Below are 22,079 nucleotides of genomic sequence, written 5' to 3' on the forward strand. Positions count from 1 at the left end.
CTAATTGTACTTTTTTTAAATAAATTTATATACTTATTGCTTAGATCGCACCAAATTGAGAACCAAATCCAGCAGAATGAGTTTATAAATAAGTTGTATGTGTAAGTTTTGCGCTACCGTTGCCATGGCAACAAATTGTGCAACGTAACACAAACGCACGGTGCTTTGGAAGGGTATTGAGAATATGAACGATTAGTCAGACCATATTTTACAAAGAACTGAAAAGATGAAATTCAAAACATACATATCCAAAGATTTAAAATTGAAAGAAACGATTGCCGCTCTTGGTTGGAGCAACAATGAAGATATTTACAGCTGTAATGAAGATCAGCAAGTGTACAAGTGGAGTTCGTCCAACCGAGAAATGGTTCAAGTGGCCAAACTTCCTGATGGTTTCGTGTCAACAGATTTGCATTGGCTTGTTGGCAAATGGTCAGGTATAGGTACTCCTGGTGCAAGTGCTGCTGGCGGTAGCAAAGGTGGCGAATCTTTGCTGATTGCGGGTGCGGATGGGCGATTTGTGATTTTAAATAAAAGTGCACGAATCGAGCGAAACGTTTCGGCACACACCGGACCAATTGTGACCGCTCGTTGGAGCCCGGACGGTGCCGGTTTGCTTACTGCCGGCGAGGATGGCATCATTAAAATTTGGTCCCGATCAGGAATGCTTCGGTCGACGGTTGTACAAAATGAAGGGCAAATTCGATGCGCCAGATGGTCCCCCAACGCAACGGCTATCGCGTATTGCCAAGGACCGTTTGTTGCAGTAAAACCGCTGGCAGCAAATAGTAAGCTGACGAAATGGAGAGCACACGATGGGTTGGTCCTTTGTCTTACGTGGTCCAACAATACCAGTATGATCGGCACTGGTGGCGAGGACTGTCGTTATAAAATTTGGGACTCTTTAGGAACGAACATATACACAAGTGTGGCTGATGATTATGCTATAACGTCAATGGATTTCTGTCCGGATGGAGAATTGCTAGCTATCGGTGGATTCAATATGTTGAAACTATGCCATTATACAGGGGTAACTTTTGGATTTACATTCAACGATGTAGTAAATGCATTCAAATTATCTATGTTCCTTTGCAGTGGAGCCACAGCATCGTACGCTTCAATCAGCAAGTGACCGGATCGCTATTTAACATTGTGTGGTCTGCGGATAGCACACAGATCGCGTCCTCAACCAGCACTGGATCGCTGCTCTTTGGGCACATTATTGAACGTGAGCTGCGAAATCGAAACCTAAAGGCAGTAACCACAGGCCGCAAAACTATCCAGCTGCAGGACATTGTTGCACGAACTAGTGACACGTTGGACTTTTCTGAACGAATCATCAAATGGGAACTAGGATACGGTCACTTGGTAGTAGCCACGGTTCATCAAGTGCATATCTTCAACGAGCATTACATAAACACACCGATTATTATAGATGGTCGTAGCGACATTCGCATTATAATGCTTGGAAAGAAGTGAGTAGATCAGAACATCTTTTTATTTGAGCATGCTTAATGTTTCGCTCTGTTCTACAGACATTTCATTCTAGTTGACTACAACTCCATTTGGATTTACACCTACACTGGACGGTTACATTTGAATCCCAGATATCCTGGATCTCAGGCACAAATTCCTCACCTGAACGGTCGCTGCGTATCGCTTGGCATGGATTCGTTAGCCATACGCGACCATTCCGATCAAATGATCGTGCATGTGTTTGATCTGCTTCCTGGTGCCACACGGCAGGAAGAACCGTACACCATTCACAGCAAATCTCCTGTGATCGAGGTAGCTGTGTGCCGTTATGGCAATCCGGACGATCAGTATCTTGTGTTTATTGACGCCAATCAGGATTTGTACATCACGAGCGTGCACAGTGGACCGGAGTACGTGATGCACAAAATTGGAACCCAGGTTACAACAATGATGTGGTCCTCCGATACTAATATTTTAGTAGGATTGCACGACCTCAGCTACAGTGTTTGGTATTGTCCCGGGGAGGCATGTGGAGATCCTACATTGATAGCGTTGACCACCTTCACGTACGATACAAGCGAATTCGGCAAAAACATCACCTTGGAGAACTTTGAAGGAGCAAACATAACGTTTCGTAGCTCGGGTGCAATTTTCACCGTGTCGGTGAAAACTTATTGCGTCATACTTCACAAACTGTTCGCCGAGAATCAATGGGAACGTGCGCTGAAATTGTGTCGCTTGGCACAGAACCACTTACTGTGGGCGACGCTTGCAGCAATGGCTTCGAAGCGAAATCAGTTGGAAATAAGTGAAGAAGCATTTTCGGCATCGTTGCAAATCGATAAGGTGAACTACTTAAATTATATCAAATCTTTGCCCCTTTCAAGCCCGGAACATATGGCGGAAAATTCGATTATGAATGGACGAATACAAGAGGCCGAGATCATACTGATGCACAATAAGCGCATTCCAGAAGCAATTCGCTTTTGTCTACGCATGCACCGATGGAATAAAGCACTGGAGGTGGCACTTAAGCATGGAACTGATGTGGAATTGGTACTGGAAGAGCGTAGAAAATATTTGCAAGCATTGGAACGAGAAGAAAACGATCCAAAATTTCTGGCTTTGGATGAGCGTCTAGATTAGCATCATTTCATGCATCAATATTCATGTTTGTTTTTAATTTACTAATGAATTATTAAAATAAATAAAAACAAATACAAAAGGGATTTTTAGATTGGAATCTTGGCCCCGGACTTGTATGTGAAGGAGGACTCATTATGATCCTTCCATTTATTCTTAAAACAGCCATTAGCATTCTAACTGTTGAACTTTAATTTGTTTTACATTTATTTACTCAATTATAACCGCCATGTTTGAAATTCAACTTTGAAAACATGTCAAAAAAAGAAAACATGTTTGAAAACAATGTCAAAGGAAACTGCCACTTCTGTGAACAGACAGATGCGCCGAGACTGAAGCGTATGTCCATTCATCAATTGCGATAGACCCGTTGTGACAAATCTTGAAAAAAAAAACTTGACATATTTTTAAGAACACCGAACAAGCTGTGCAACATACATTTTGTTTCCCATTTGTGTTTACTCTGTTTTCTAGGTACTTGAAGGACAAAAAACCATCGAATCCAGCATCTCATTATTAATAGTGCAGAAGTCGTTTCACTTAGATGCGTGTGTGAACCCTGATCCATTAAGGAAAGGAATTTTACGAATACTAGTCAGCTGGCGGCAGCTTTTCTTCACTGGAAAAGCATTTGTAGAATGGACCGTGTTATGTGGTTGTCGGCACTCTGGGTTCTACTAATAGCCGTATGCGTTCAATGTGCGGCCACACATAAACACACGCACACGGCAACGAAGGAACGCACCGAGGACGGAGCATACGCACCGCGAGATGCGCATCACATGGAAGGTGGGGAACACTTTTCGGAATTCGATCATGAGGCGATCCTCGGCAGCGTTAAGGAGGCGGAAGAGTTTGATAATTTATCGCCCGAAGAGTCCAAGAAGCGACTCGCTGTGCTGGTGGTCAAGATGGATCAAAACTCCGACGGATACGTTGATCGCCATGAGCTAAAAGCGTGGATTCTGCGGTCATTTAAAAGCCTTGCAGAAGAGGAAGCATCGGAGCGATTTGAGGATGTTGATTTGAATAATGATGAATCCGTGACGTGGGACGAATATCTGCAGGAAACGTACGGAATGGATAGCGAAGATGAGGAAGGAGTCCGTCTACCGTTCGAGGAGCCCCGAAACGAGGAAGAACGCAAGCTAATTCAAGACGACAAGGAAATGTTCGATGCAGCGGATACCAATCGCGACGGGAAGCTAGATTCCGTCGAGTTCGTACAGTTTATTTCCCCGGAAGAGTTCCCACAAATGTTGCCCATAATTCTGCAACAAACGCTGCGGGATAAGGATACGAATAAGGACGGACGTATCGACTTTCAGGAATTTGTTGGAGACAATGCAAAAGACCATGACAAGGAGTGGCTGGTGGTTGAGATGGACAAATTCAAGGAGGATTTCGATAAGAACAACGATGGATTCCTGAGCGGAAACGAAATCCTGTCATGGGTTGTGCCAAGCAATGAGTAAATTTTAAGACACCTCATCTTATGAGCGTTAAATACATGTGTTTCGTATTTCTATATTTTTTTTTCAGTGAGGTTGCAAGCGATGAAGTTGATCACCTGTTTGCTGCTAGCGATGATGACCATGATGATCGTTTGTCGCACCAGGAAATCATCGACAAATACGATATCTTTGTTGGTAGTGAAGCTACCGACTATGGTGATCATCTGCAGAACATTCATCATTTTGATGACGAACTGTAATGGCCTGGCCACATGTACGGGTGGCACCACATATTCAGCTATATCGCACGTATTCTTTTAATTTGTTTGCTGGAAAAGCTCTCTCAATTAGTTTCTATTTAATTTATTCTACTAAATCAAGCATAATTTGATTTTTATAAATGCATTTTTATAACTAATCGATAACAGTTGCCATATAGATAGTCATTGAATGGAGTACCTAACGTGTGTTTGCGCCAAATAGTTTATGTTCACTCTCACTGTACTGCTATTAAAATATAATTTAAAAAAACTCTCATTATCGAATACATAATCTGTGTATTTTAATTATTTTGTACATCATTTGCGAAACATTGTTTTTGTAACTACCCTCTAGAAATAGAAGCAATATTGTATAAATTAATTCTTCTCAAAATGCGTTTCCATTTAACAACAGTAAAAGTGTGTTGTTACAAGGTATCCCAGTAATATTTTCCTTACAACTACCATGCACCAAAACTAAAATTATGTGAGAATTAATTTATTTATGCACTCTGGTTAATTTGTATAACCATATATTCAAACCAGTTATATATACAGCTTTTTAGAGTTGCTCAGAGTGCTCATAAACTTTTATACGAGAAATTCACTCTAAGTTTTATCATACCAAATTCGCTATACAAATTTTGCAATGGGCAAAGCGTAGTTTTTGCCATAAAATTTTTCCCCATAAAAATTGTATGGGAAAGTCCAACGCCACAGACTAGAGTAGACTTTACCCCTACTTGGATGTGCAGTTTCTCCATATTCATGATATCTGACAATGTTTCTCCGACATCACACATCAATAAAAGTCTTTCAATTCAATTTTACAATTTACATCGATGGGAGCAACAGTGCGACCGGATGACCGTGTACGTCAGGACCGCACTATAGCAGATGGACGAGGGGCGTACACATAGCCTATCCAAAGTGCCCTGCGTCATAGGATTCGAGCGTTTGATCGTTTTCCTGGGCATGTACCGACGTATGCGCAGTTATTCGATTCGATTGTCGAGCCACAACGAAATGAAATGGTTGAAATGGTAATGGTGATTCTAGTGATGGCGCTTAACAGCAACCTGGATCGGGTGATTATGGCTACACTCCAAAGCATGTTCGAAGCATGCAATCCGCTGGCTGCCATGTGATGTGCGTCGTTACCCTATCGACTACTAAGGGTTTTTTCAATATAAATTTGCCTTAGTTGGCGGCGTTGGCTTTGATTTGACAACGTTTTTGTCGATAGGATATAATCGGCATCTTAAAGACACCGCGCCGTGAACGCTGTGACGGAGCCGAAGCTGAGGTTAGTGAGAATGACTTTACCACATCGAAGCAAGTTACTCCTGGAGGAGATATGAGGAGGCAACTCATTGATCCTTTGCTCCTGACGGCTTATGCAGCAGCAGTGCGTGGATCAGAGTTATAAAATCGAGGAGCAGCGCCTAGAAACCACGGGCCACGTGTGATTCCAAAATCAAAATTTCAGGTTCTTTTGAGTGTTGGTGAAATTTTCTCGCTTTGCAATCTTTTTTTGAGATCCTGGGGCATACACAAGCTGCCTACACGAGGCAGGGAGCAATGGAGAAAAGGCTGAAATCATCATTTTGAGATTGTTGGCCCAGCCGACCAGCAGCTGCAAAATGGAGCATCTGAACAATTATCCTATCCTTGCACCCTCATCTGCTGGCAGAGATCGTTTTATGCGAGCTCAGTACCAAGACTCAATGGCCTTTGTATTGTGATTAGTGCCTTTGGTGAGCCTGATCTCTTCATTACAGTAAAGTGCAACCCAAAGTGGCCATAGGTGATCAAATTTTTATTATCACGGCAGCAAGCCTGCGATCGACGACTTCACGAATCAATAGTGATCAGCTATAAATTATTTATATTTTTCACGGTATTGTCAATAATTTTAAATTATTAGCCGATCACATTTGAATATGTTTTTATGCATCCCGAAAAAGGGTACACTCTGGTATTGAATTATACCTCGGTTTTGTTACATAGCCGGAGTTATGTTGGGCTACGTAACCGGGCCAATTGACTAGTGAAATAAAAAATCAGTAAGAGAAACCAACAATATATCGAACATTATCAAACAATTGTGGGACAAGAACAGAAGTATATGGGAACGAGTCGAAAAATCTCGGTATACCCTTATACTATAGGCAATTTGCTTGATGGAAGAATCAACAAAATTGTGTTTTTATACTCTAGTACCCTTATCACGTTGTTTCGGATGAAAGAAATTTCACTTTCTTTATTAATTAGTAAATTTGTTGCCACGGTATTATTAGAAATGCTCCTCGTTAATTTATTTGTTATTTTGTTATAGTGAATTGCAATATGTTTACCAATCTACGATTCTGATGATGTTTGTATCGACCTACGGTTTAAGATAATGTGAAGTATTTCCTTCATGATGCTCAGAGATCATACAGTTTAATTAATATAGGTCTATGAAAAATGAGGAGAAACAATCGTATTTCTATCTTGTTCAGATACTACTAGCACACACTACGATGCTCACACACCCTGTTTAGGTGCATTGTATTGCAAATTATTAATAGTCCAGAAATCAGAAAGATCAGAAATTGTTAATGCACGTAGAGAGTATATTCATAACTTCTCGCATAATAAATCTTTGGCACTGATTGTTACAAAACACAGTGTGACTATAAATCGAAGATTTCTCACTGCGGAAGAAGATCCTTTAGGTTGAACATTGATTTCAAACAAAAGAAGAATAAGAGAGCATAAACTTTAAAATAATACATATTTTCAATTGTTGTAGAGAGCGTTTGTTGCCGGATACTTATATGCAGCGAAAGAGATAATTGCACACGAACCAATATCTTTAAGCTCTAACTTTGGATTAAAATAGCTTCGAAGAATCTAATAACTCCTGAACTTTTGGTAATAACGCTAGAAATGGGTGTTTACTTAAATGAGAAAGAAGTGATACTTTATGTATTCTACTGTTACTACATCATTGTTACAATGTATATTAAATAGAACAACAGATTCATATGCAATTGATTCGTATCATTCAATGAAATGTAAGGAAAAATACGAAGAGAGCGTTGTGTAATCGCTTAAAATCGTAGGGAGCAAGTCAAACGATTATTATTATGAAGGTCGCTTTTCATTGCTACCAAGCCCTGGGCCTGAGACGGACTTATAGTAATCAATGGAGCAAGTCGCTCGGTAAATACCTGATAGTTTCGTTCCAGCTCCTTTTGGTAGTCCTTTTGATCTGACAGTATGAGATTACGATTCTTTTTCAACGCATCAGCGCATCTGCAAAAGAGAGGAAAAACCAAGACGTTTGTATTACGTTTCATCATCCAGTGATGCACTGCATTGACTCCTGTGGTCTATTTCTCTACTTCCCAATCACTTACTTTTTAGAGAAATCCTTGAAACAAAGTCGCAACTTATTTTGATGCTTTGTGGGTATCGTGTTGCCGTTAGCGATGTTTGATAAAAACACAAGAGCCATTTCCATTGGACCCTGATTGACGGTAGTACCGATGCAGCCCTGAAGTACCATCTGTAAAATTTTGGGATCGGCCGGCTCCTGGGTAGTGGCGGCAGCCAACTCTGCAGTCTTTTTCTGTATATCTTCAATTGCCACCTCAATTGGTTCCAGCACGATTTGATGCCGGTGTACTACTTGTATGCGTGTTTTAACATACGGGAAGTGATTTGCGGTGGTTAGAATAGTTTTGCGCTTACACTGTTCGTGCAGATCGCCGTGCGCTTTTCCCGATTTAGTAAACGGCGTAGCATATATAAAACGTTCTGTGAGAAAAAGAAAAACAATATACATTTATAACACGCCACATTCACATGCTCTCAGATACTACTATCGGTTCTCTCATTTCTACTACCACTTACTGATATTAAAGTTGCGTTCAAAATAGGTTTCCTTGTAGCGAAGCTCGTATGTTTCAAAGTATGGCTCTACGTACGTAATCTGTATGTAGGCTTTTTCCGGGTCCAGGCTTGCAACCTCTACCGCATTCGAATCCTTTATGATTTGTACCACGTCCGGGCCAAATCTATCGGCGTAAAAGTTTTGCAGTCTGCTAAATATTTCTGGCAGCTTCGTAAGCGTAGGTTCTTTGTAGATGAACTCTTGCTGATCCAGATCACCAAACTTGGCACCATAGAACCCAACGCGGAAGTACGTTCCGAACACACGCTTGCCCTGTAGCTGAGCGATTCGATTGAAAGCCTCCAATAGTTTCCCATGAATTTGGGCCAATTTACGAAAATCGCGATTCGCTTCACAGATTGGTATCAGCACCTTGTACACATCGTTCATTGCCTCGTACATACCAGCTACCTGGAAAGCGCTGGCCGCATGATCGAGCAACTGCTTCAGACCACCCTCCGTGAAGCTGTTACCAAGACATATGCCATCTTCCCCGGGGCTTACCACGTCGTCCGAAACGGCAGATTCCATCAGAGCGTTCGGAGAAATATGCTTGAACGAAACAGCACCAACCGGTAGGTGCGTTTGAGATTCTAGCATGCTGAGATACTCGGCCACGAGTGCTGCACTGTGGACGTAACACATAGCCGCTTCCGTGTGGTTCGCACGTTCTGTATGCTTTTTGGCCATGTTTTCCAACCAAGTTAGACGAAGATCGGGCGAGTTTTGGTATCCCTTCGCAATACGGTTCATGAGATCCAGCAACATTTCCGGATCCTCTTGGTATTCCTTCATTTTGACCGTATCGGAAAGAATCATGTGCAAGTTGAATAGCAAATCCTGCACCTGCTCGGGAAAGGATGTCTCCTGCAAGTCTGTGTCCGATTCCGCGTAGACAAGTATCGTTTTTAATGCACGCCGTAAAGACTGCTCGCTAAACGAAGAGCTGGTGCCCACCAACGAACTAAGTGACATCGTAACTTGCATTTTTACACGGGCAAAGTTCTGCGACATTAAACAAAATCAAAACGGCATTATAAATCGTTTGTTGAACACTTACATACTTAAATACTTACATTTCCAATTTCAAAATTCTGCCTCATAAGCAAATACAACGAAGCCGCCGCTTGCGATCGCACCGTAGGCAGTTGAGAACCACAGTGTTTCAGCAGCAGCAAACAAAGATCAGCACAGTTATCTGTTTCTTCGTCAAACAGCAAATTGTGGTACTTGAACACCAGCGAACGTTGGGAAGCAAAGAGGTTTTGCAAAGCCAATGTACTCTGATTGCGAGATAGCGCGTGCAGCAACACCTTTAGCACCGTCCCGAGCAGATTATGATGCATTTCAGAAGACGATGCTACCTGTACGATCATTTCCAAAGTATCCAAAATGATTAAACACACTTCCGTAGCAAGAGATCCCTCGATAAAGTTGCTCATCTCTAGTTCTGCCTCGTTCTTAATATTGCTGTCGTAAAACTGGGTTCTTATTTGATCCTTCTTCCAGCGAAGCTTTTCCGTTGAATTGCGCCCATCCTTGCGACGGTTGATCAGATCGTTCCTGGCCGATCCGGTGCCACGAATAAATTCTTCCAGCTTCTCGCGCATGTCTGGCGTTTTGCGGAAGCTCGAAGTATTGCGTTTTGAGGTGTTGGTCGGCTGTTTCTTACCACGATATTCAAAGTTCGGAATGCAGATATTAAGCACCTGCAGCATTTGATGAACACGATGTGGGCTTAAACCCATCGTGTACTTGACCAGGGTGGTTGGTTCCAGATTTTTCAACACCCACAAAAAGCAGGCCAGCAAGTTGCGGGTATCATTCGTGAGTACAGTTTTGGGTTTGGGTGTTTCCGAAACGTAACTGTAGCGACGGATTCCCGAAATGGCAAATGCCACCTCCGGACTGATAGTGCTTGCCGCTGGAACAGATGCCGCCGGCCCTTGGTAATCGTCCAACTGTCCGATTGTATTCAAACGATCATGTGATTGGGACACGGGAGTGTGTAGCTGCGGTATTACGTCCATTACAATGCCAAGCAGCGGAAGATAGAGAGCGGCAACACGGGCCCTTGCGTCCACTTCGCTGTACCGTGGATCTAGATCGTGTGAAGTGAGCAGATTTCTCAAACAACGTATAGCTTTCCCGTGAAGCTGTGCGTTCGAAATGTCCAGCACGTTGGAGAGTTCCTGCAGGACCAACCCGACCAGAAAATGCTGCTGTCGAAACTCTACGCTCAAATCGGCGTACAGCGCACGATCATTACCGGTCATAGCGCTGATGTACGAATTTTGACTGTTGTTCGATGTAACGCTCGGTGTTGGACTACACGGTGCCGAAAGAACGGTGTACGGTGTGCCGAAGGGAAGATTCAAAGCCACAAAGTGCTCGTGGCTACACACGATTCGCAAAAAGTCTAGCTTGTAGTGTATCATGTCCGGAGTGGATGAGCTCTTAGTCATGATCACTTTATAGTACGTTTTAATCAGCCCGTATACGAAGCCACGATCCATGATACTTAACAGATCGAAGATGAAAAATGCCAAACTGGAATTGATCGATTGTGCGAGCTTCGGGTCGCTGCTATTGTAACCCACCACCTTGGTCGTGACCAGGTGTACCAGCGTTGCTATGTCGTCTGTGTATTGGTGCGGGAATCGGCTTTTGCGAGGAGAGCTCAGCGCATTCGTTAGTTCCAAATGCTCGACCATGCTTTTTACGATCAGTTCGAACAGCATCCACGAATTGGTCATCGACAGTTCAGCCGCAGATCCACTGGCCACTACCCAGTTTAATGCGATTTCTTCGTGCAAAAGCCGTACCAGTCCATCCTTTACACCCGACCCGGGGGAACAACCATCCGATCGCATACTCAGCGCACGATCAACGGTACGGCTTGCATTTAGATCGGTGAGGGCCATCAGGTCAGAATTACTTGTGCTACGATTCATTTCTTCGGCCGACGCAGGACGCCGAATGGGCATGTGTAGCGAAGCTAGTTTACACTTCGGGTCCATCGGATGTGGGATTTTACATTGATACTGGATGTACGTGCTAAGAATGTTTTGTCGGCCGTACCGTTCCTCTGGCTGAAGGAACTACAAAAACAAAAAATAGGAATTACTTTTCCATCATTCTTAGCACACCTTAAATTAATACTTACAAAAATTTTGTCCGAAATCTGACAGATAGTTTCAAACACTGTTTGACCGAGAGACAATGCTTCACCACCAATTTTGTAGCTCGTCACCAGCAGCTCAATCAGCTTATCCAGTATTACTTGTAAATTTTTTACCAACTGTTCTTGATCGGCGCTTTGTAACTCCTGCAGCGTTTTCTTAAACTCCTTCTCCATATTTCCCTCGCCGATGCGCGGTGGTACTTTTCGCATATCGAGACACTCGCAAAGGTAAATAAATTTGTCCAGATAGTCATCCAACGCGTGCACCGAGGTAACGGCATCGATCGTAACGGAAAACACTTGTCGGTGGTTGTCCAACCATTTGGTACCGGGCAGTTGCACGTCCGGCGGAATGAACGAGTAGTTGTTCGGTGGTTCCTCAACCATTACAGGCAGGTTAAATTCACCTACGTTTAGATGGCCGCCATCCTTTAGTACTGGTAGCCAGGTGTATCCGACTGGCGTTTCGACCGTGGTTTGCACTTCCTGAGGTTTCTTTTGGCAGGACACGTGGAACAGCGTAAATAGGATGTGATGGTTCTGTTTCAGATTGGCCGGTAATTCAATTTTTATCTCATCATAGAACGTTGGTTGTTTGTTGTGGTAATTGACAGCACTGTACGCCTCCGTGCTGTATTCCGAGCACGAACTTTTACCAAATATAGCGGGAAGAGCATCGGATTGCTTCTCGCCGCCCATCAACTGTACACGCACGGCTATATTACGAGCCGATCCAGCACGTGTTGAAAAGTTAAGCTCCTTCGGCGAAACAAACAACAAATTTCGATAAGCATAATGTGGATTCAGTATCGGTGTGGATGGGAATTCCAAAATTTCCTTCACCGGACGTGAATGATCATCGGGATATGGTTCGATCTTGGCCAACTCTGGCGTCAACGCATATTTCTGCTCCTCAGGAGCTGGAGCTATCTCAACCTTAATCGAACCGGGTATGCATTTGTGTTTCTTCATAAGTGCTGCCGGGCGTTTCAATTCCGGCAAAAACTTGTACAACTCCTCGTCCTTCATTTTATCCGATTCCTGTTTGAAAAAGCTTGCTACGGTGATCGTGATTGGACGAAAAGTTTCGATGCTGTTGGCAAAATCATCCGGCGACCAGGAGCGACGTTTTTCCATCTTTCGCTCTAATGAACCGCGCCTCGTAAGTGTGCCCATATCGCTGGCCCTCTTACGGAACTGATCAAAGCTGCTGGTTGACGATTTGCGATCCAAGCTGTTGGAGCTCGATGCCGAACCAATGCTTTCGCGATCGTCCTTCTCCATGCTGTCCCCGTTAAAGATGCTTGTTAAATATATACCTGTCCAAGCGAAGGGCATTCGATACTTTCCGAGCCGTTCGCAGTAATCCGCTGCATTGGATTTTGCTTTATCCTTGTACTTATCTTTGTCCTCCTTCAAGTAGGGTTCCACCGAATCTTTGATATCACCTTGAAGTACTTTTTCTAGTCTTATCACGAGATACAGCTCATTGCTTGGATTTGTGATGTCGAATATTGCCTCGCGGGCCTGTGTGCTAATGTCAGCGAACGGCACATGATTCACCAACATCCGCCGCAACGATTCCGGGTTCATATCGAAGTAGAAGTTTTCCGACAGTTTTTTCTTCTCCTTTGCATCGTATATAGCCATCGAAGCAAAGATAGGCTCTACTTCCAGCTCCAACTTCAGATGAAGACATTTCACGTGGATTCGATTACCCAAATGTTCCATCGGCATTTCCGCGGGTATTCGCTTTTCAATGCTTTCCTCCATCTCTCCATCCGCGTACAGATCAAATAGCGCCTGCTGACGTTCTTCCTGCCGTTTGCTTTCATTGCTTTGATCAACACTTTCTGGTGGTACACGCTCCAAAACACCCGTAATGAGGGGGTCATTCACCGAGCTTCTCAAATCAAACGATGCCCACGATCCGCGTGGGGTAAGTGTGTCGGTACAAGTCGACACCGACGAGAGGCTTGCAATGGACTGGCGACTGCTCGGAGTACAGCTTTCACTCGCGTACAGCGTAGTAGAAGTGACCGATTCGTCCAATGATACCAGATTGCTAAAGTCTCGATCTATTTCAAACTCCTGTTGGTACGACGTGGGACTTAGTGCACCTTTTTCTTTGCGTTCGCGACTGCTACACGAGCTGGAGTGGTGTCGTGCTGAGAATTCTACCACCTTCCATGGTCTTGTGAAGCAATCGACACAGTGCTGCACATAAAGGGGCAACTCCTCCAGTGGTTCCTTCGGGATAACATGTTCTATGGTGCGAATTTTTCGTGGCACAATTCTCACTTGTACATCTCCAGAAGGGAAGTCCAGAATCGATCTAAGTTGATCTTTCTGCAGGAGGTTGCTATGTTGAGCCAAAAACTCCTCATAATCGATCGGTTCAACCAGATCACACAACGATATCTGTGAAGTAGGTAATAACACACATCGTTTAATATTCTCCTCCCTGATCTTCCCTGCAATGACTCACCGAAGAAGAGCATACTGAGCTACTATCACTTTTCGATAACAGTTGGTAGTTCGCAACGTTCTTACGGATATCTGAAGAATTGTGCCTGCGGATAGGTGTATTAGTGTATTGATTTTGTGTCATCCGCACTTAATAAGAGGTGATCGCTCTTGGACTACAAGGGCGTCACCGAGAATTTGCAAACAATTGACTTACTTGGTCAACTTTGAAGCGAATGCTCGCTGTGCAGACGACATGGTCGTTGCACTGATGTGCGCTCCTTGGAATGCTGTATCGAAAGTACTTTTACTATTGCCTGGAACTTTTTTTCCTCTGTAAAAGTTCCTTTATCACAGCACTAGAATTCAGACTTCACGTGTATTTCTGTGCTATTAGTTCAGAAAAGTAAGGCTGCGTAATTGGTGTTTGTTAACTCTAGCGTAATCGTTTAACAATGCACATTTTCCAATCTTTGCAGCAATTGCAATCACTTCTCCGCACGGATTTGTAAAAAAAAAACCATATTTGTTGTTAAACGTTGGGTGTCATTGGGTATGGTTTACCACAATGGTTCCAATACTACAAGACTTTCAATAAATCGCACAATGGTTTCGGTTAACACAATTTATTTTCTTCTAATTTTTAAAAGGACTCTTGTTATCAAGCATGTTACCGAATTACATTTCGTTGAACACATTTAATTCATTGCGTGAGGTAATAATTTATTTCATAGTTTTTGTTGTAAGAACTAAATAAAAAAAGTGGACATATCACTTCCTGTGTGCAATAGGCAGTGAAATACGTCGGCTGTTTGACAGCGAAGTACAGGAGGGTTTTAATTTTATTATTATTTATATTTACGTGCGGCATTTGCTAAATTTCAACTAGCGCAAGGCTTGAAGTGTACACTTTGCAAAAAAAAAAAACTTTGTGAAAAATATGTTCACTATCCTTGATACCGTATAAATACCGAATATTCTGCGTAAACTGTTTTTCACGTGCCATATCAAGCCCAGTTTGTTTATGCCGGGAATGGAAACACTGCAACAATAGCTTCAACAGCAAACGATGCTCGAATGGTCTCTTCAACCGCTGAACAATGAGGACCTTCCGGTATTTGGCGTTACTGGCAGCGGCATCGTTTCTATTGCTTCTGTACTACATATACAGGGTTGGCGATCGGCCCAGTTCCACCGAGAAGGCTACGGATGATCGTCTTTCAAACGAACAAACGAAAGATGCGCTTGGAAGGTATGTTTGGTGTGCTTAACATTAAGCTTGGATTGATAAGATTATATGCGAAAACTGTTTTTGAAATTTGCAGAAAGTCTTATGCCGGTTCGTCGAATGGCACCGAGATATCGGTGGTGGTGGTTGCATGCAACGAACGGCACAACGAAGCCCTCAATATGATCAAGTCAGCAATAATGTTTAACCGCAACCTATCGCCGTTACGATTCGTCATAATTGCCGAAGAGAAGTTGAAGCTAAATTTCATGGAAAAGTTAAATGATTGGCAGGAAGTAACAGATCGAATATTTACGTACGAAATTCATTCGTTAACGTTTCCACGCGCCAACAAGGACGAGTGGAGGAAACTGTTTAAACCATGCGCCGCCCAAAGACTGTTTTTGCCGGTAAGAATGCTCAAGCACACTGTTGCAAAGTTGAGCGATCGGAGTAAAATAAATATTCTTTGTTTTTGTTTCAGTCGCTCCTTCAACATCTGGATGCAGTACTGTACGTTGATTCTGATACTGTGTTTCTATCGCCAGTGCAGGAGATATGGGCAATGTTCCAGAACTTTAATGCATCCCAATTTGCGGGCATGGCGCCAGAGCATGAAGATACCAATGCAGGATGGTATAATCGTTTCGCTCGACATCCCTACTATGGAGAGCTGGGAGTAAATTCGGGCGTCATGCTGATGAATCTAACGAGAATGCGAGAATTTCGCTGGGAGGATCACATACTGCCGATTTATCGCGAGTACCGTCTGCAGCTAGTCTGGGGAGATCAAGACATACTGAACGTTCTGTTTCACTACAATCCGGACCGGTTGTACGTCTTTCCATGCGACTGGAACTATCGTGCCGATCATTGCATGTACATGAGCGTGTGCGACGCACCGGATGGAGTGAAAATAATTCACGGCAATCGAGGATACTTTCACTCGCGGGCGCAACCCATATTTAATCTAATCTACGCGACCATCGAAGAATATACATTTCGGACGGATGTTTACAGCAACTTCATACGCACAATCGAAGAAACGCTGGTGCTACCAAGCAACTCGAACTGTGATAAACTGTTGGACAAATTCTTACTGGATCCACGCAAACATTTCAAGGAAAATCAGTACGAAGAGGAGACGTAGCGCAGCGCGATGGCATCTTTGTTGCTGTCGGTGGTCAACTAGACCATCTTCCGCAACTGAAACTAGCACAGTCGTCCATTCCATTTTGATATTTGTACCAGAGCTAGGAGGCAACTGACCAATACTCACGATTCTCGAACAAGATTTCTTAAGTATAACGTCACAATCAAGGAAGAACAAAAGATGAAGTACTGTAACTGAACAACGTACGTATAAATAAATGTATTGTACTATTTTTACATGATGTATTATTGCAAGAAAAAGTACTGAAAAGTTGAATTGTCTCTTTTTAATCTTTTTTACCTTTTTATATTTTATTTTACCTTTTTTTTATCTTTTTTTTGTCTTTTTCTAGGATACTACATTTCCTATTTGCTTCCATAATCGCTTCACCAACAGACTAAGCTCGAAAATAGCTTCATCTGTCTTATTTCTAATTTATCCGGACTTCAACGGATTCAGTCATTCTACATGCATCCTATACTAATTAGCAGATAAACTTATTACCCGAGAGATGGGTGTAAAACAAGTTTTGCTAGGAGTCAGTATCGTTCCAAGACAATGGGCACCGACTGCCCCACGATTCAGAAAATAAATCTTCGCTTGTTAGTGAACCTGTTTGCGCCGGGTCCGTATCTGAAAGTACAGTTTAACTGTAGTGAAATCGGGACAGGGCATGAGGTAGAGGTAAAGTTCAAACCAAATGACGGTATGGCCACACAGAGGTTACCGCCGTTACCTTCATAAGGCCGGTAATCGTCTGGTCGCCATCAGCTTCTCTTGCTGTCGTCGCTGGTAAAGGTCGTATCTTCTGCCTGGCTTTGAATCGGTAGCGTGGTGGAGTAGCAGTTTTTTGCTAAATGCACTTGGCGGACAGTTTCATTAATAATAATAACGTAAAACCCACACCGCTCTCAGTGGACGGTGGCTGGAGAAGTCTTGTTGGCACTCTCGGCCAATTTACACCGTGTGCCTCTTGAAATGCACACAGCCGTTGCTGAGCTGTAGTATGTGTGTGTGTGTGTCTATGTATGTATGTTTTAAAGAGCTCGTAGCATTTGCATTTCACGGTTCGTTTGTAAATGTTGTTAAACTTTACATTCAATATCAGCTGGCAAGTGCTTTGTTTGGCAGGACCAACTCATGGAGGCTGCGATCGAGTGAAGTGTTTGATGGTAGTGGGTGTGCTGGCTCATACGTGTTTGTGTAATGAGTGTTGGATGTTTAGGGCGAGAAAAGCTGAAAAAAGTGGTTAAACTTCTTTTAAGCTGACATTCGACATTCGATACAGTTCAGCTTATGTTTCATGCATGGCGGTAACAGATTTGTATGCGACTGGTGAAACGTCCCATCACCTAACATAATAAGCCGGACGACTATTTATGTTCACCACGGTTATGGCACACGATCTTTATTTTGCGTTTCCCGAGCCCCGAAGATGATGCATATTTGCGTCGCCGAGCGTCGACGGGGGCGCTGGGTAGGTATGGTGTGCTATAGCCCTACCCAACTTCAATAGTGAGGGAGCTGCACCTGACAGGACGTCGCTGACGAAGCCATGCGTTGTATATAAATATGTATTCATAGTCAAGCACCCTTAGCAAGTCGTTACGGTCATCGTTTGGAGTATGCATTGTTATGCTAAAGATGGCTCTCATCTCCAAATGTTTGTGGTGAAGTGTGACTTGTTTATCATGCGTTTTACTGTGGACCACGTGCTAGGGGTGGAGGAATCGTTGCGGACAGCATTATCGCAATCATGATCACCTGCGGCCAGACGTAAGCTGCGGGCCAACTTCGAACGAACGTCTTGAATGCCGAAAATAAGTCAAGGTTAGGTTCGTACGTCTGGCGTATTGGATCGTTCGGATGAAGCTGATTGCAATCGATCGGCCGGAGCCGAGCGAACTGGATGGTCCCAGGTCGAATCCAGTCCTGTGGCATAATCAAATTCAAGACGAGATGGCGCGGTCGCTCCTTTTACCCTTTATGTTGGCACGCACCTGGGTTTCGGTTATGTATCTGCGCATTTCCATCACAAAACCACCCTTTACGTACACAGAGACCTTTAAACCGCGCCCAGTTTCGTGTCTACTTTTTTCCATGTCCGTTTGTCCTATTTAAGAGTGGTTCACAGCATAGTAAATTTTGAGCAGGACCGGAATGGACGCTCATCTTCGCTTTTGATGAATGAGGTTCAGTATCAATGGGAAATGTGATCGATTTCGAAATGATCCCCGATCGGTACAGGAGATAAAAAAAATGCATTTGTGGAGCAAATAGTTCAGACAGATTTTCTGTTTGAAGCATGCTTTACTTTCTCTTGTTTTACTATTTTATGGCACAAGAACCAGTTTTGCCGATAGAAAACATTCCCTTGATTTCGACAAAATGCAAACGTGCTAAAAGTTTGTTAATAATCCACTATCTGATTTCATATCTGTACGAAAAGATAACTTGACTAAAATTAAAGGAGAAGTGTCCGGAAGTGAAATCGGAACATTTTTACCGCTTATTTTCATTTGGGGTTTCAATACGTAAATTAGTTCTTCGATAAAGCACCCTCTGGTGGAGGCTAGTTGTGGTAACAAATCCTTTTAATCGACTTGCGGAAGATCGTGACCAAACTAACCGTGTAGCGGTCATCCTTTTGTTTGGTCTATTGCTTAGGACCTTCCTTCCTAACGTTTGTCTCTATTTTATTGCAAAAACAGTCCAAATGTTGGGGAAATCCAGCTTTCCATTAGCCAGAGATAAGTGAAATTTGTACACACATCCAACAGATGTTAATGTACACTTAAAATTGTAAGTTCATGTCGTGTCACATGGACGCGGTTTTACTTTTGTCAGGATTACGTATGAAACGGATCCATGTTAGTAAGTGTTAGGCAGCGAGTTGACCAACAGGGCGGGAGAAAGAAATTGTTTTTATCAATATTAAACAAATACATGATCCACCACTGATCGGGGTGTCGGCCTTTTTCGGGTTACGCAATGATTGTTTGTCGATTTGCAAACGAAAAGAAGAAGACGAAGCTTTGGTAACAGCGCAAGTGTTTATTAATGTTTTGATTGTTACACCACCGAGCCTATGATCTCGGTCGGGGCGGTTTGGTTAAGCGCTGAGAGCGCCGGTATCTTACCTTAGTGTTTGCGGTTCCTGTTGTAAATCATATCAACCCCTTCAGTTCAGACACTCGCTCGCTTCGACAACACCTGGCCATTTTTGTGCCGAATGATGTAGTGAACAGCCGTCTGGTCAGGTTGTTGCTGAGGAAGAATGGCAACGGCAGGTATTTTACGATGGCTTATGAATCAATCATGTTGATTCAATAGACTTCCCTTCCCGCCTACATTATATTATAAGATAGCTCTTTCTGAATATATACGCGTAAGTTCATTCAACAGGAGAGTTGAAGCTCCGGAAAAACTAATATGGTCATTATGTATCACATACAATTATTATAGTCCAGGAATGCATGAATTAGTTGAATTGAATGTAACTCATACACTGGTCCACAAAACGAGTTGTAAATTAAATCCATATTTAATAGCACTAGCGAAATACCACAAACTGTATTTAAATTAGCAACCTGCCGTTACTAACTTTCTCTCGCCATCAGTCACACAACGAACAAACGAACGATCGTCTGCCCGAAGAAAGCTTTTGATGCAAATCATCAATCACGATAGTGATTGTATTGTTTTTCATACTTCAGTGTCTTTGCAGACTGTGACTCCGTATGCCATGGGTCGTCTGATACATGTTAAGTTCATGTTTCGTTTCGGAGTCGAAAGCCATTCCGATTCCGCTATCCTCGCAGAAGAAATGGTAAGCAAGGATGAAGTTTATTAATTTCCAAATTTCGGAACAGCCCGATAAATAAACCTACCTGAATACGAAACATTAGCATCAACGCTAACCGGTTTCTGTTGGCCGGTCTGCACGGCAACTGGTTTTGCATATTCTGTAAAGCACCAAGCAGAGGGATTATATTTATTGTAGTTAAATTAGGTTTTATTTCGGATGCGAGTTGGTTCTTCTTCTCTGCACAGGAGCCGAACAGGGACGTACAATTGTTGAAATGTTCCAATCGAGCCTGGAATAAAGTTGTTTCGATTGGAATGCTCAAACGGTGGATTGGATGGCGAAAAATAAAACAAATATCAACGATCCGATCCTAATTTATTGGCATCATGCTGTGGCTGAGAGGATGCTGCACCCGCAATCAAGGACGGTACGGCTATAGGCACTCCATATGGGACACATGTATGTATGTGCGAAAATGGTTTCGTGCCTCGCTAGATGCGATAAAGATTCTACAGCTTTTACGTCCATCTTCGAAGCAAAATCTCACGAACCTCTTCTACTGCAGTGCCCAAGCATTGACATTGACCTCGAAGATAATTGATGACACATTACTGCTATTAAGTGGTGCTCATTGCTGGGAATGGCCAAGGCAACAAGTTCATCTTCGTCATACGCGCCTGAGGTGTCAGAACCGTCAAGAACAGTGGAAGCCATGTGTGTGGAACGATTGGAAAAAAGTCGTTTCATTCGCCACACTCATATCGTACCTGGGTTTGATGAGATTTTTATACCTCGGTGCGAAACGAATCCCATCCACGCAAGTGACTGTGCAGTTTACTAGCAAGGTCTTACCGGAATGCGTGATGATAGCTCGAATGTCACCAATTTTCTCACGAAGAGAACATCGCGTAGGTTGGATCTGGAGTGTAAGTAGTGGAAGTGTAAAACATTTTGATGGACAGTTAAACCTTCGCTTTAAAACAAATCACAGTTTTAGCTTTTTTGGTCATGAAAATACTACACAGAACATCAAAATTGTTATAAAAGAAGCGATGATCTATCATCCGTGGCGCCTGTTTTATGTTTTATAATGATACTTTCGTCTTATTTCAAAATGATAATACTGTCAAATATCGATTTTTTATTTATTTATTATTAAGTATGACGGCACGTTATCAAATATCAAATATTGTCTTACAATGGGGTTGTGCTTGAACCAAATTTTAATGACCTACTCCAGATATACCCACCAACCGTCCCATGCAAGTAAGGAGTAGCGTTCGGTTTTTGTAGCAAAAAGTGTTGACGATTGATGTACCTTTTACTGCAAGGTGACCATTTCTAGTGACACCGACAGTAGCAAAGCCCTGATCGATGTCCTGCCTAGTCTCAATACCGTATTTAACAGAATGTCATTACAGTTTTCATCTCCGTTACGCACCATAAATGTTTGAAATGTCGACTGTTGACATTGGATCCGCCGTAGTGAGTGTATTTATTTATCAATATATTTTTTACACAATCCTCAGCACATCCTCCTTCGAACTGTGCCATCTGTAACAGGGGGTTTTTTTTTTCATGAAACGAGACGGTAAGTTGGACACTGCAGTGTCAGTCCATTGCCGACAGGTAATTTGAGAACAGCCCTGACTTTCAAAAGGTTCTCCATAATAAGGTTCTTTTAGATCGTTCGTTACGGTGCAGTGTGTCATTCAGATAATAACTCGCCAAATATATCGATGAGATAATACAGTTGAGGTGTATCACAGATCGTGCGGCACGCAGCAATCCAACGCTCTCGGTAAGTATAGTACGGACACGTGATGCATTTCAATCAGTTCATGTACAATGTGATCGAATCGAATCAAATCGATAGGTTAGCTCTTTCCGTTGAGCAACACCAAGCGATCACGATGACACCATTTTCAACTGTATCCACCTATCGCACTCATACCACCACAAAT

General features: G+C 42.9%; 5 protein-coding genes across 5 annotated transcripts in view; 4 read left to right on the forward strand and 1 right to left on the reverse strand.

Moving 5' to 3' along the window:
* The window catches only part of LOC126565311 (uncharacterized), a 378,977-nt gene that overhangs the window by 347,944 nt on the left and 8,954 nt on the right, over positions 1-22,079 (forward strand). The gene's annotated exons all lie outside the window — the stretch shown is intronic.
* LOC126564166 (intraflagellar transport protein 80 homolog) lies at positions 219-2,622 on the forward strand. Its single transcript, XM_050221125.1, has 3 exons — positions 219-1,030; positions 1,096-1,475; positions 1,536-2,622. The coding sequence occupies exons 1-3, from the start codon at positions 227-229 to the stop codon at positions 2,620-2,622; spliced, it is 2,271 nt and encodes a 756-aa protein (XP_050077082.1). The 5' UTR covers positions 219-226.
* LOC126565007 (reticulocalbin-2) lies at positions 3,246-4,333 on the forward strand. Its single transcript, XM_050222143.1, has 2 exons — positions 3,246-4,090; positions 4,162-4,333. The coding sequence occupies exons 1-2, from the start codon at positions 3,258-3,260 to the stop codon at positions 4,331-4,333; spliced, it is 1,005 nt and encodes a 334-aa protein (XP_050078100.1). The 5' UTR covers positions 3,246-3,257.
* On the reverse strand, positions 7,428-14,234 carry LOC126563759 (dedicator of cytokinesis protein 7). The gene is made up of 7 exons (XM_050220465.1): positions 14,144-14,234; positions 13,949-14,033; positions 11,443-13,881; positions 9,353-11,377; positions 8,237-9,281; positions 7,741-8,140; positions 7,428-7,636 (listed from the first exon to the last, which is right to left on the reverse strand). Exons 1-7 carry the CDS (start codon positions 14,182-14,184, stop codon positions 7,432-7,434), a joined length of 6,240 nt encoding a protein of 2,079 aa, XP_050076422.1. The 5' UTR covers positions 14,185-14,234; the 3' UTR covers positions 7,428-7,431.
* LOC126564872 (glucoside xylosyltransferase 2) lies at positions 14,973-16,310 on the forward strand. Its single transcript, XM_050221994.1, has 3 exons — positions 14,973-15,178; positions 15,252-15,564; positions 15,639-16,310. Exons 1-3 carry the CDS (start codon positions 15,027-15,029, stop codon positions 16,302-16,304), a joined length of 1,131 nt encoding a protein of 376 aa, XP_050077951.1. The 5' UTR covers positions 14,973-15,026; the 3' UTR covers positions 16,305-16,310.

Source organism: Anopheles maculipalpis, chromosome 3RL (assembly GCF_943734695.1).
Source record: "Anopheles maculipalpis chromosome 3RL, idAnoMacuDA_375_x, whole genome shotgun sequence".
In the NCBI taxonomy this organism is placed as follows: domain Eukaryota; kingdom Metazoa; phylum Arthropoda; class Insecta; order Diptera; family Culicidae; genus Anopheles; species Anopheles maculipalpis.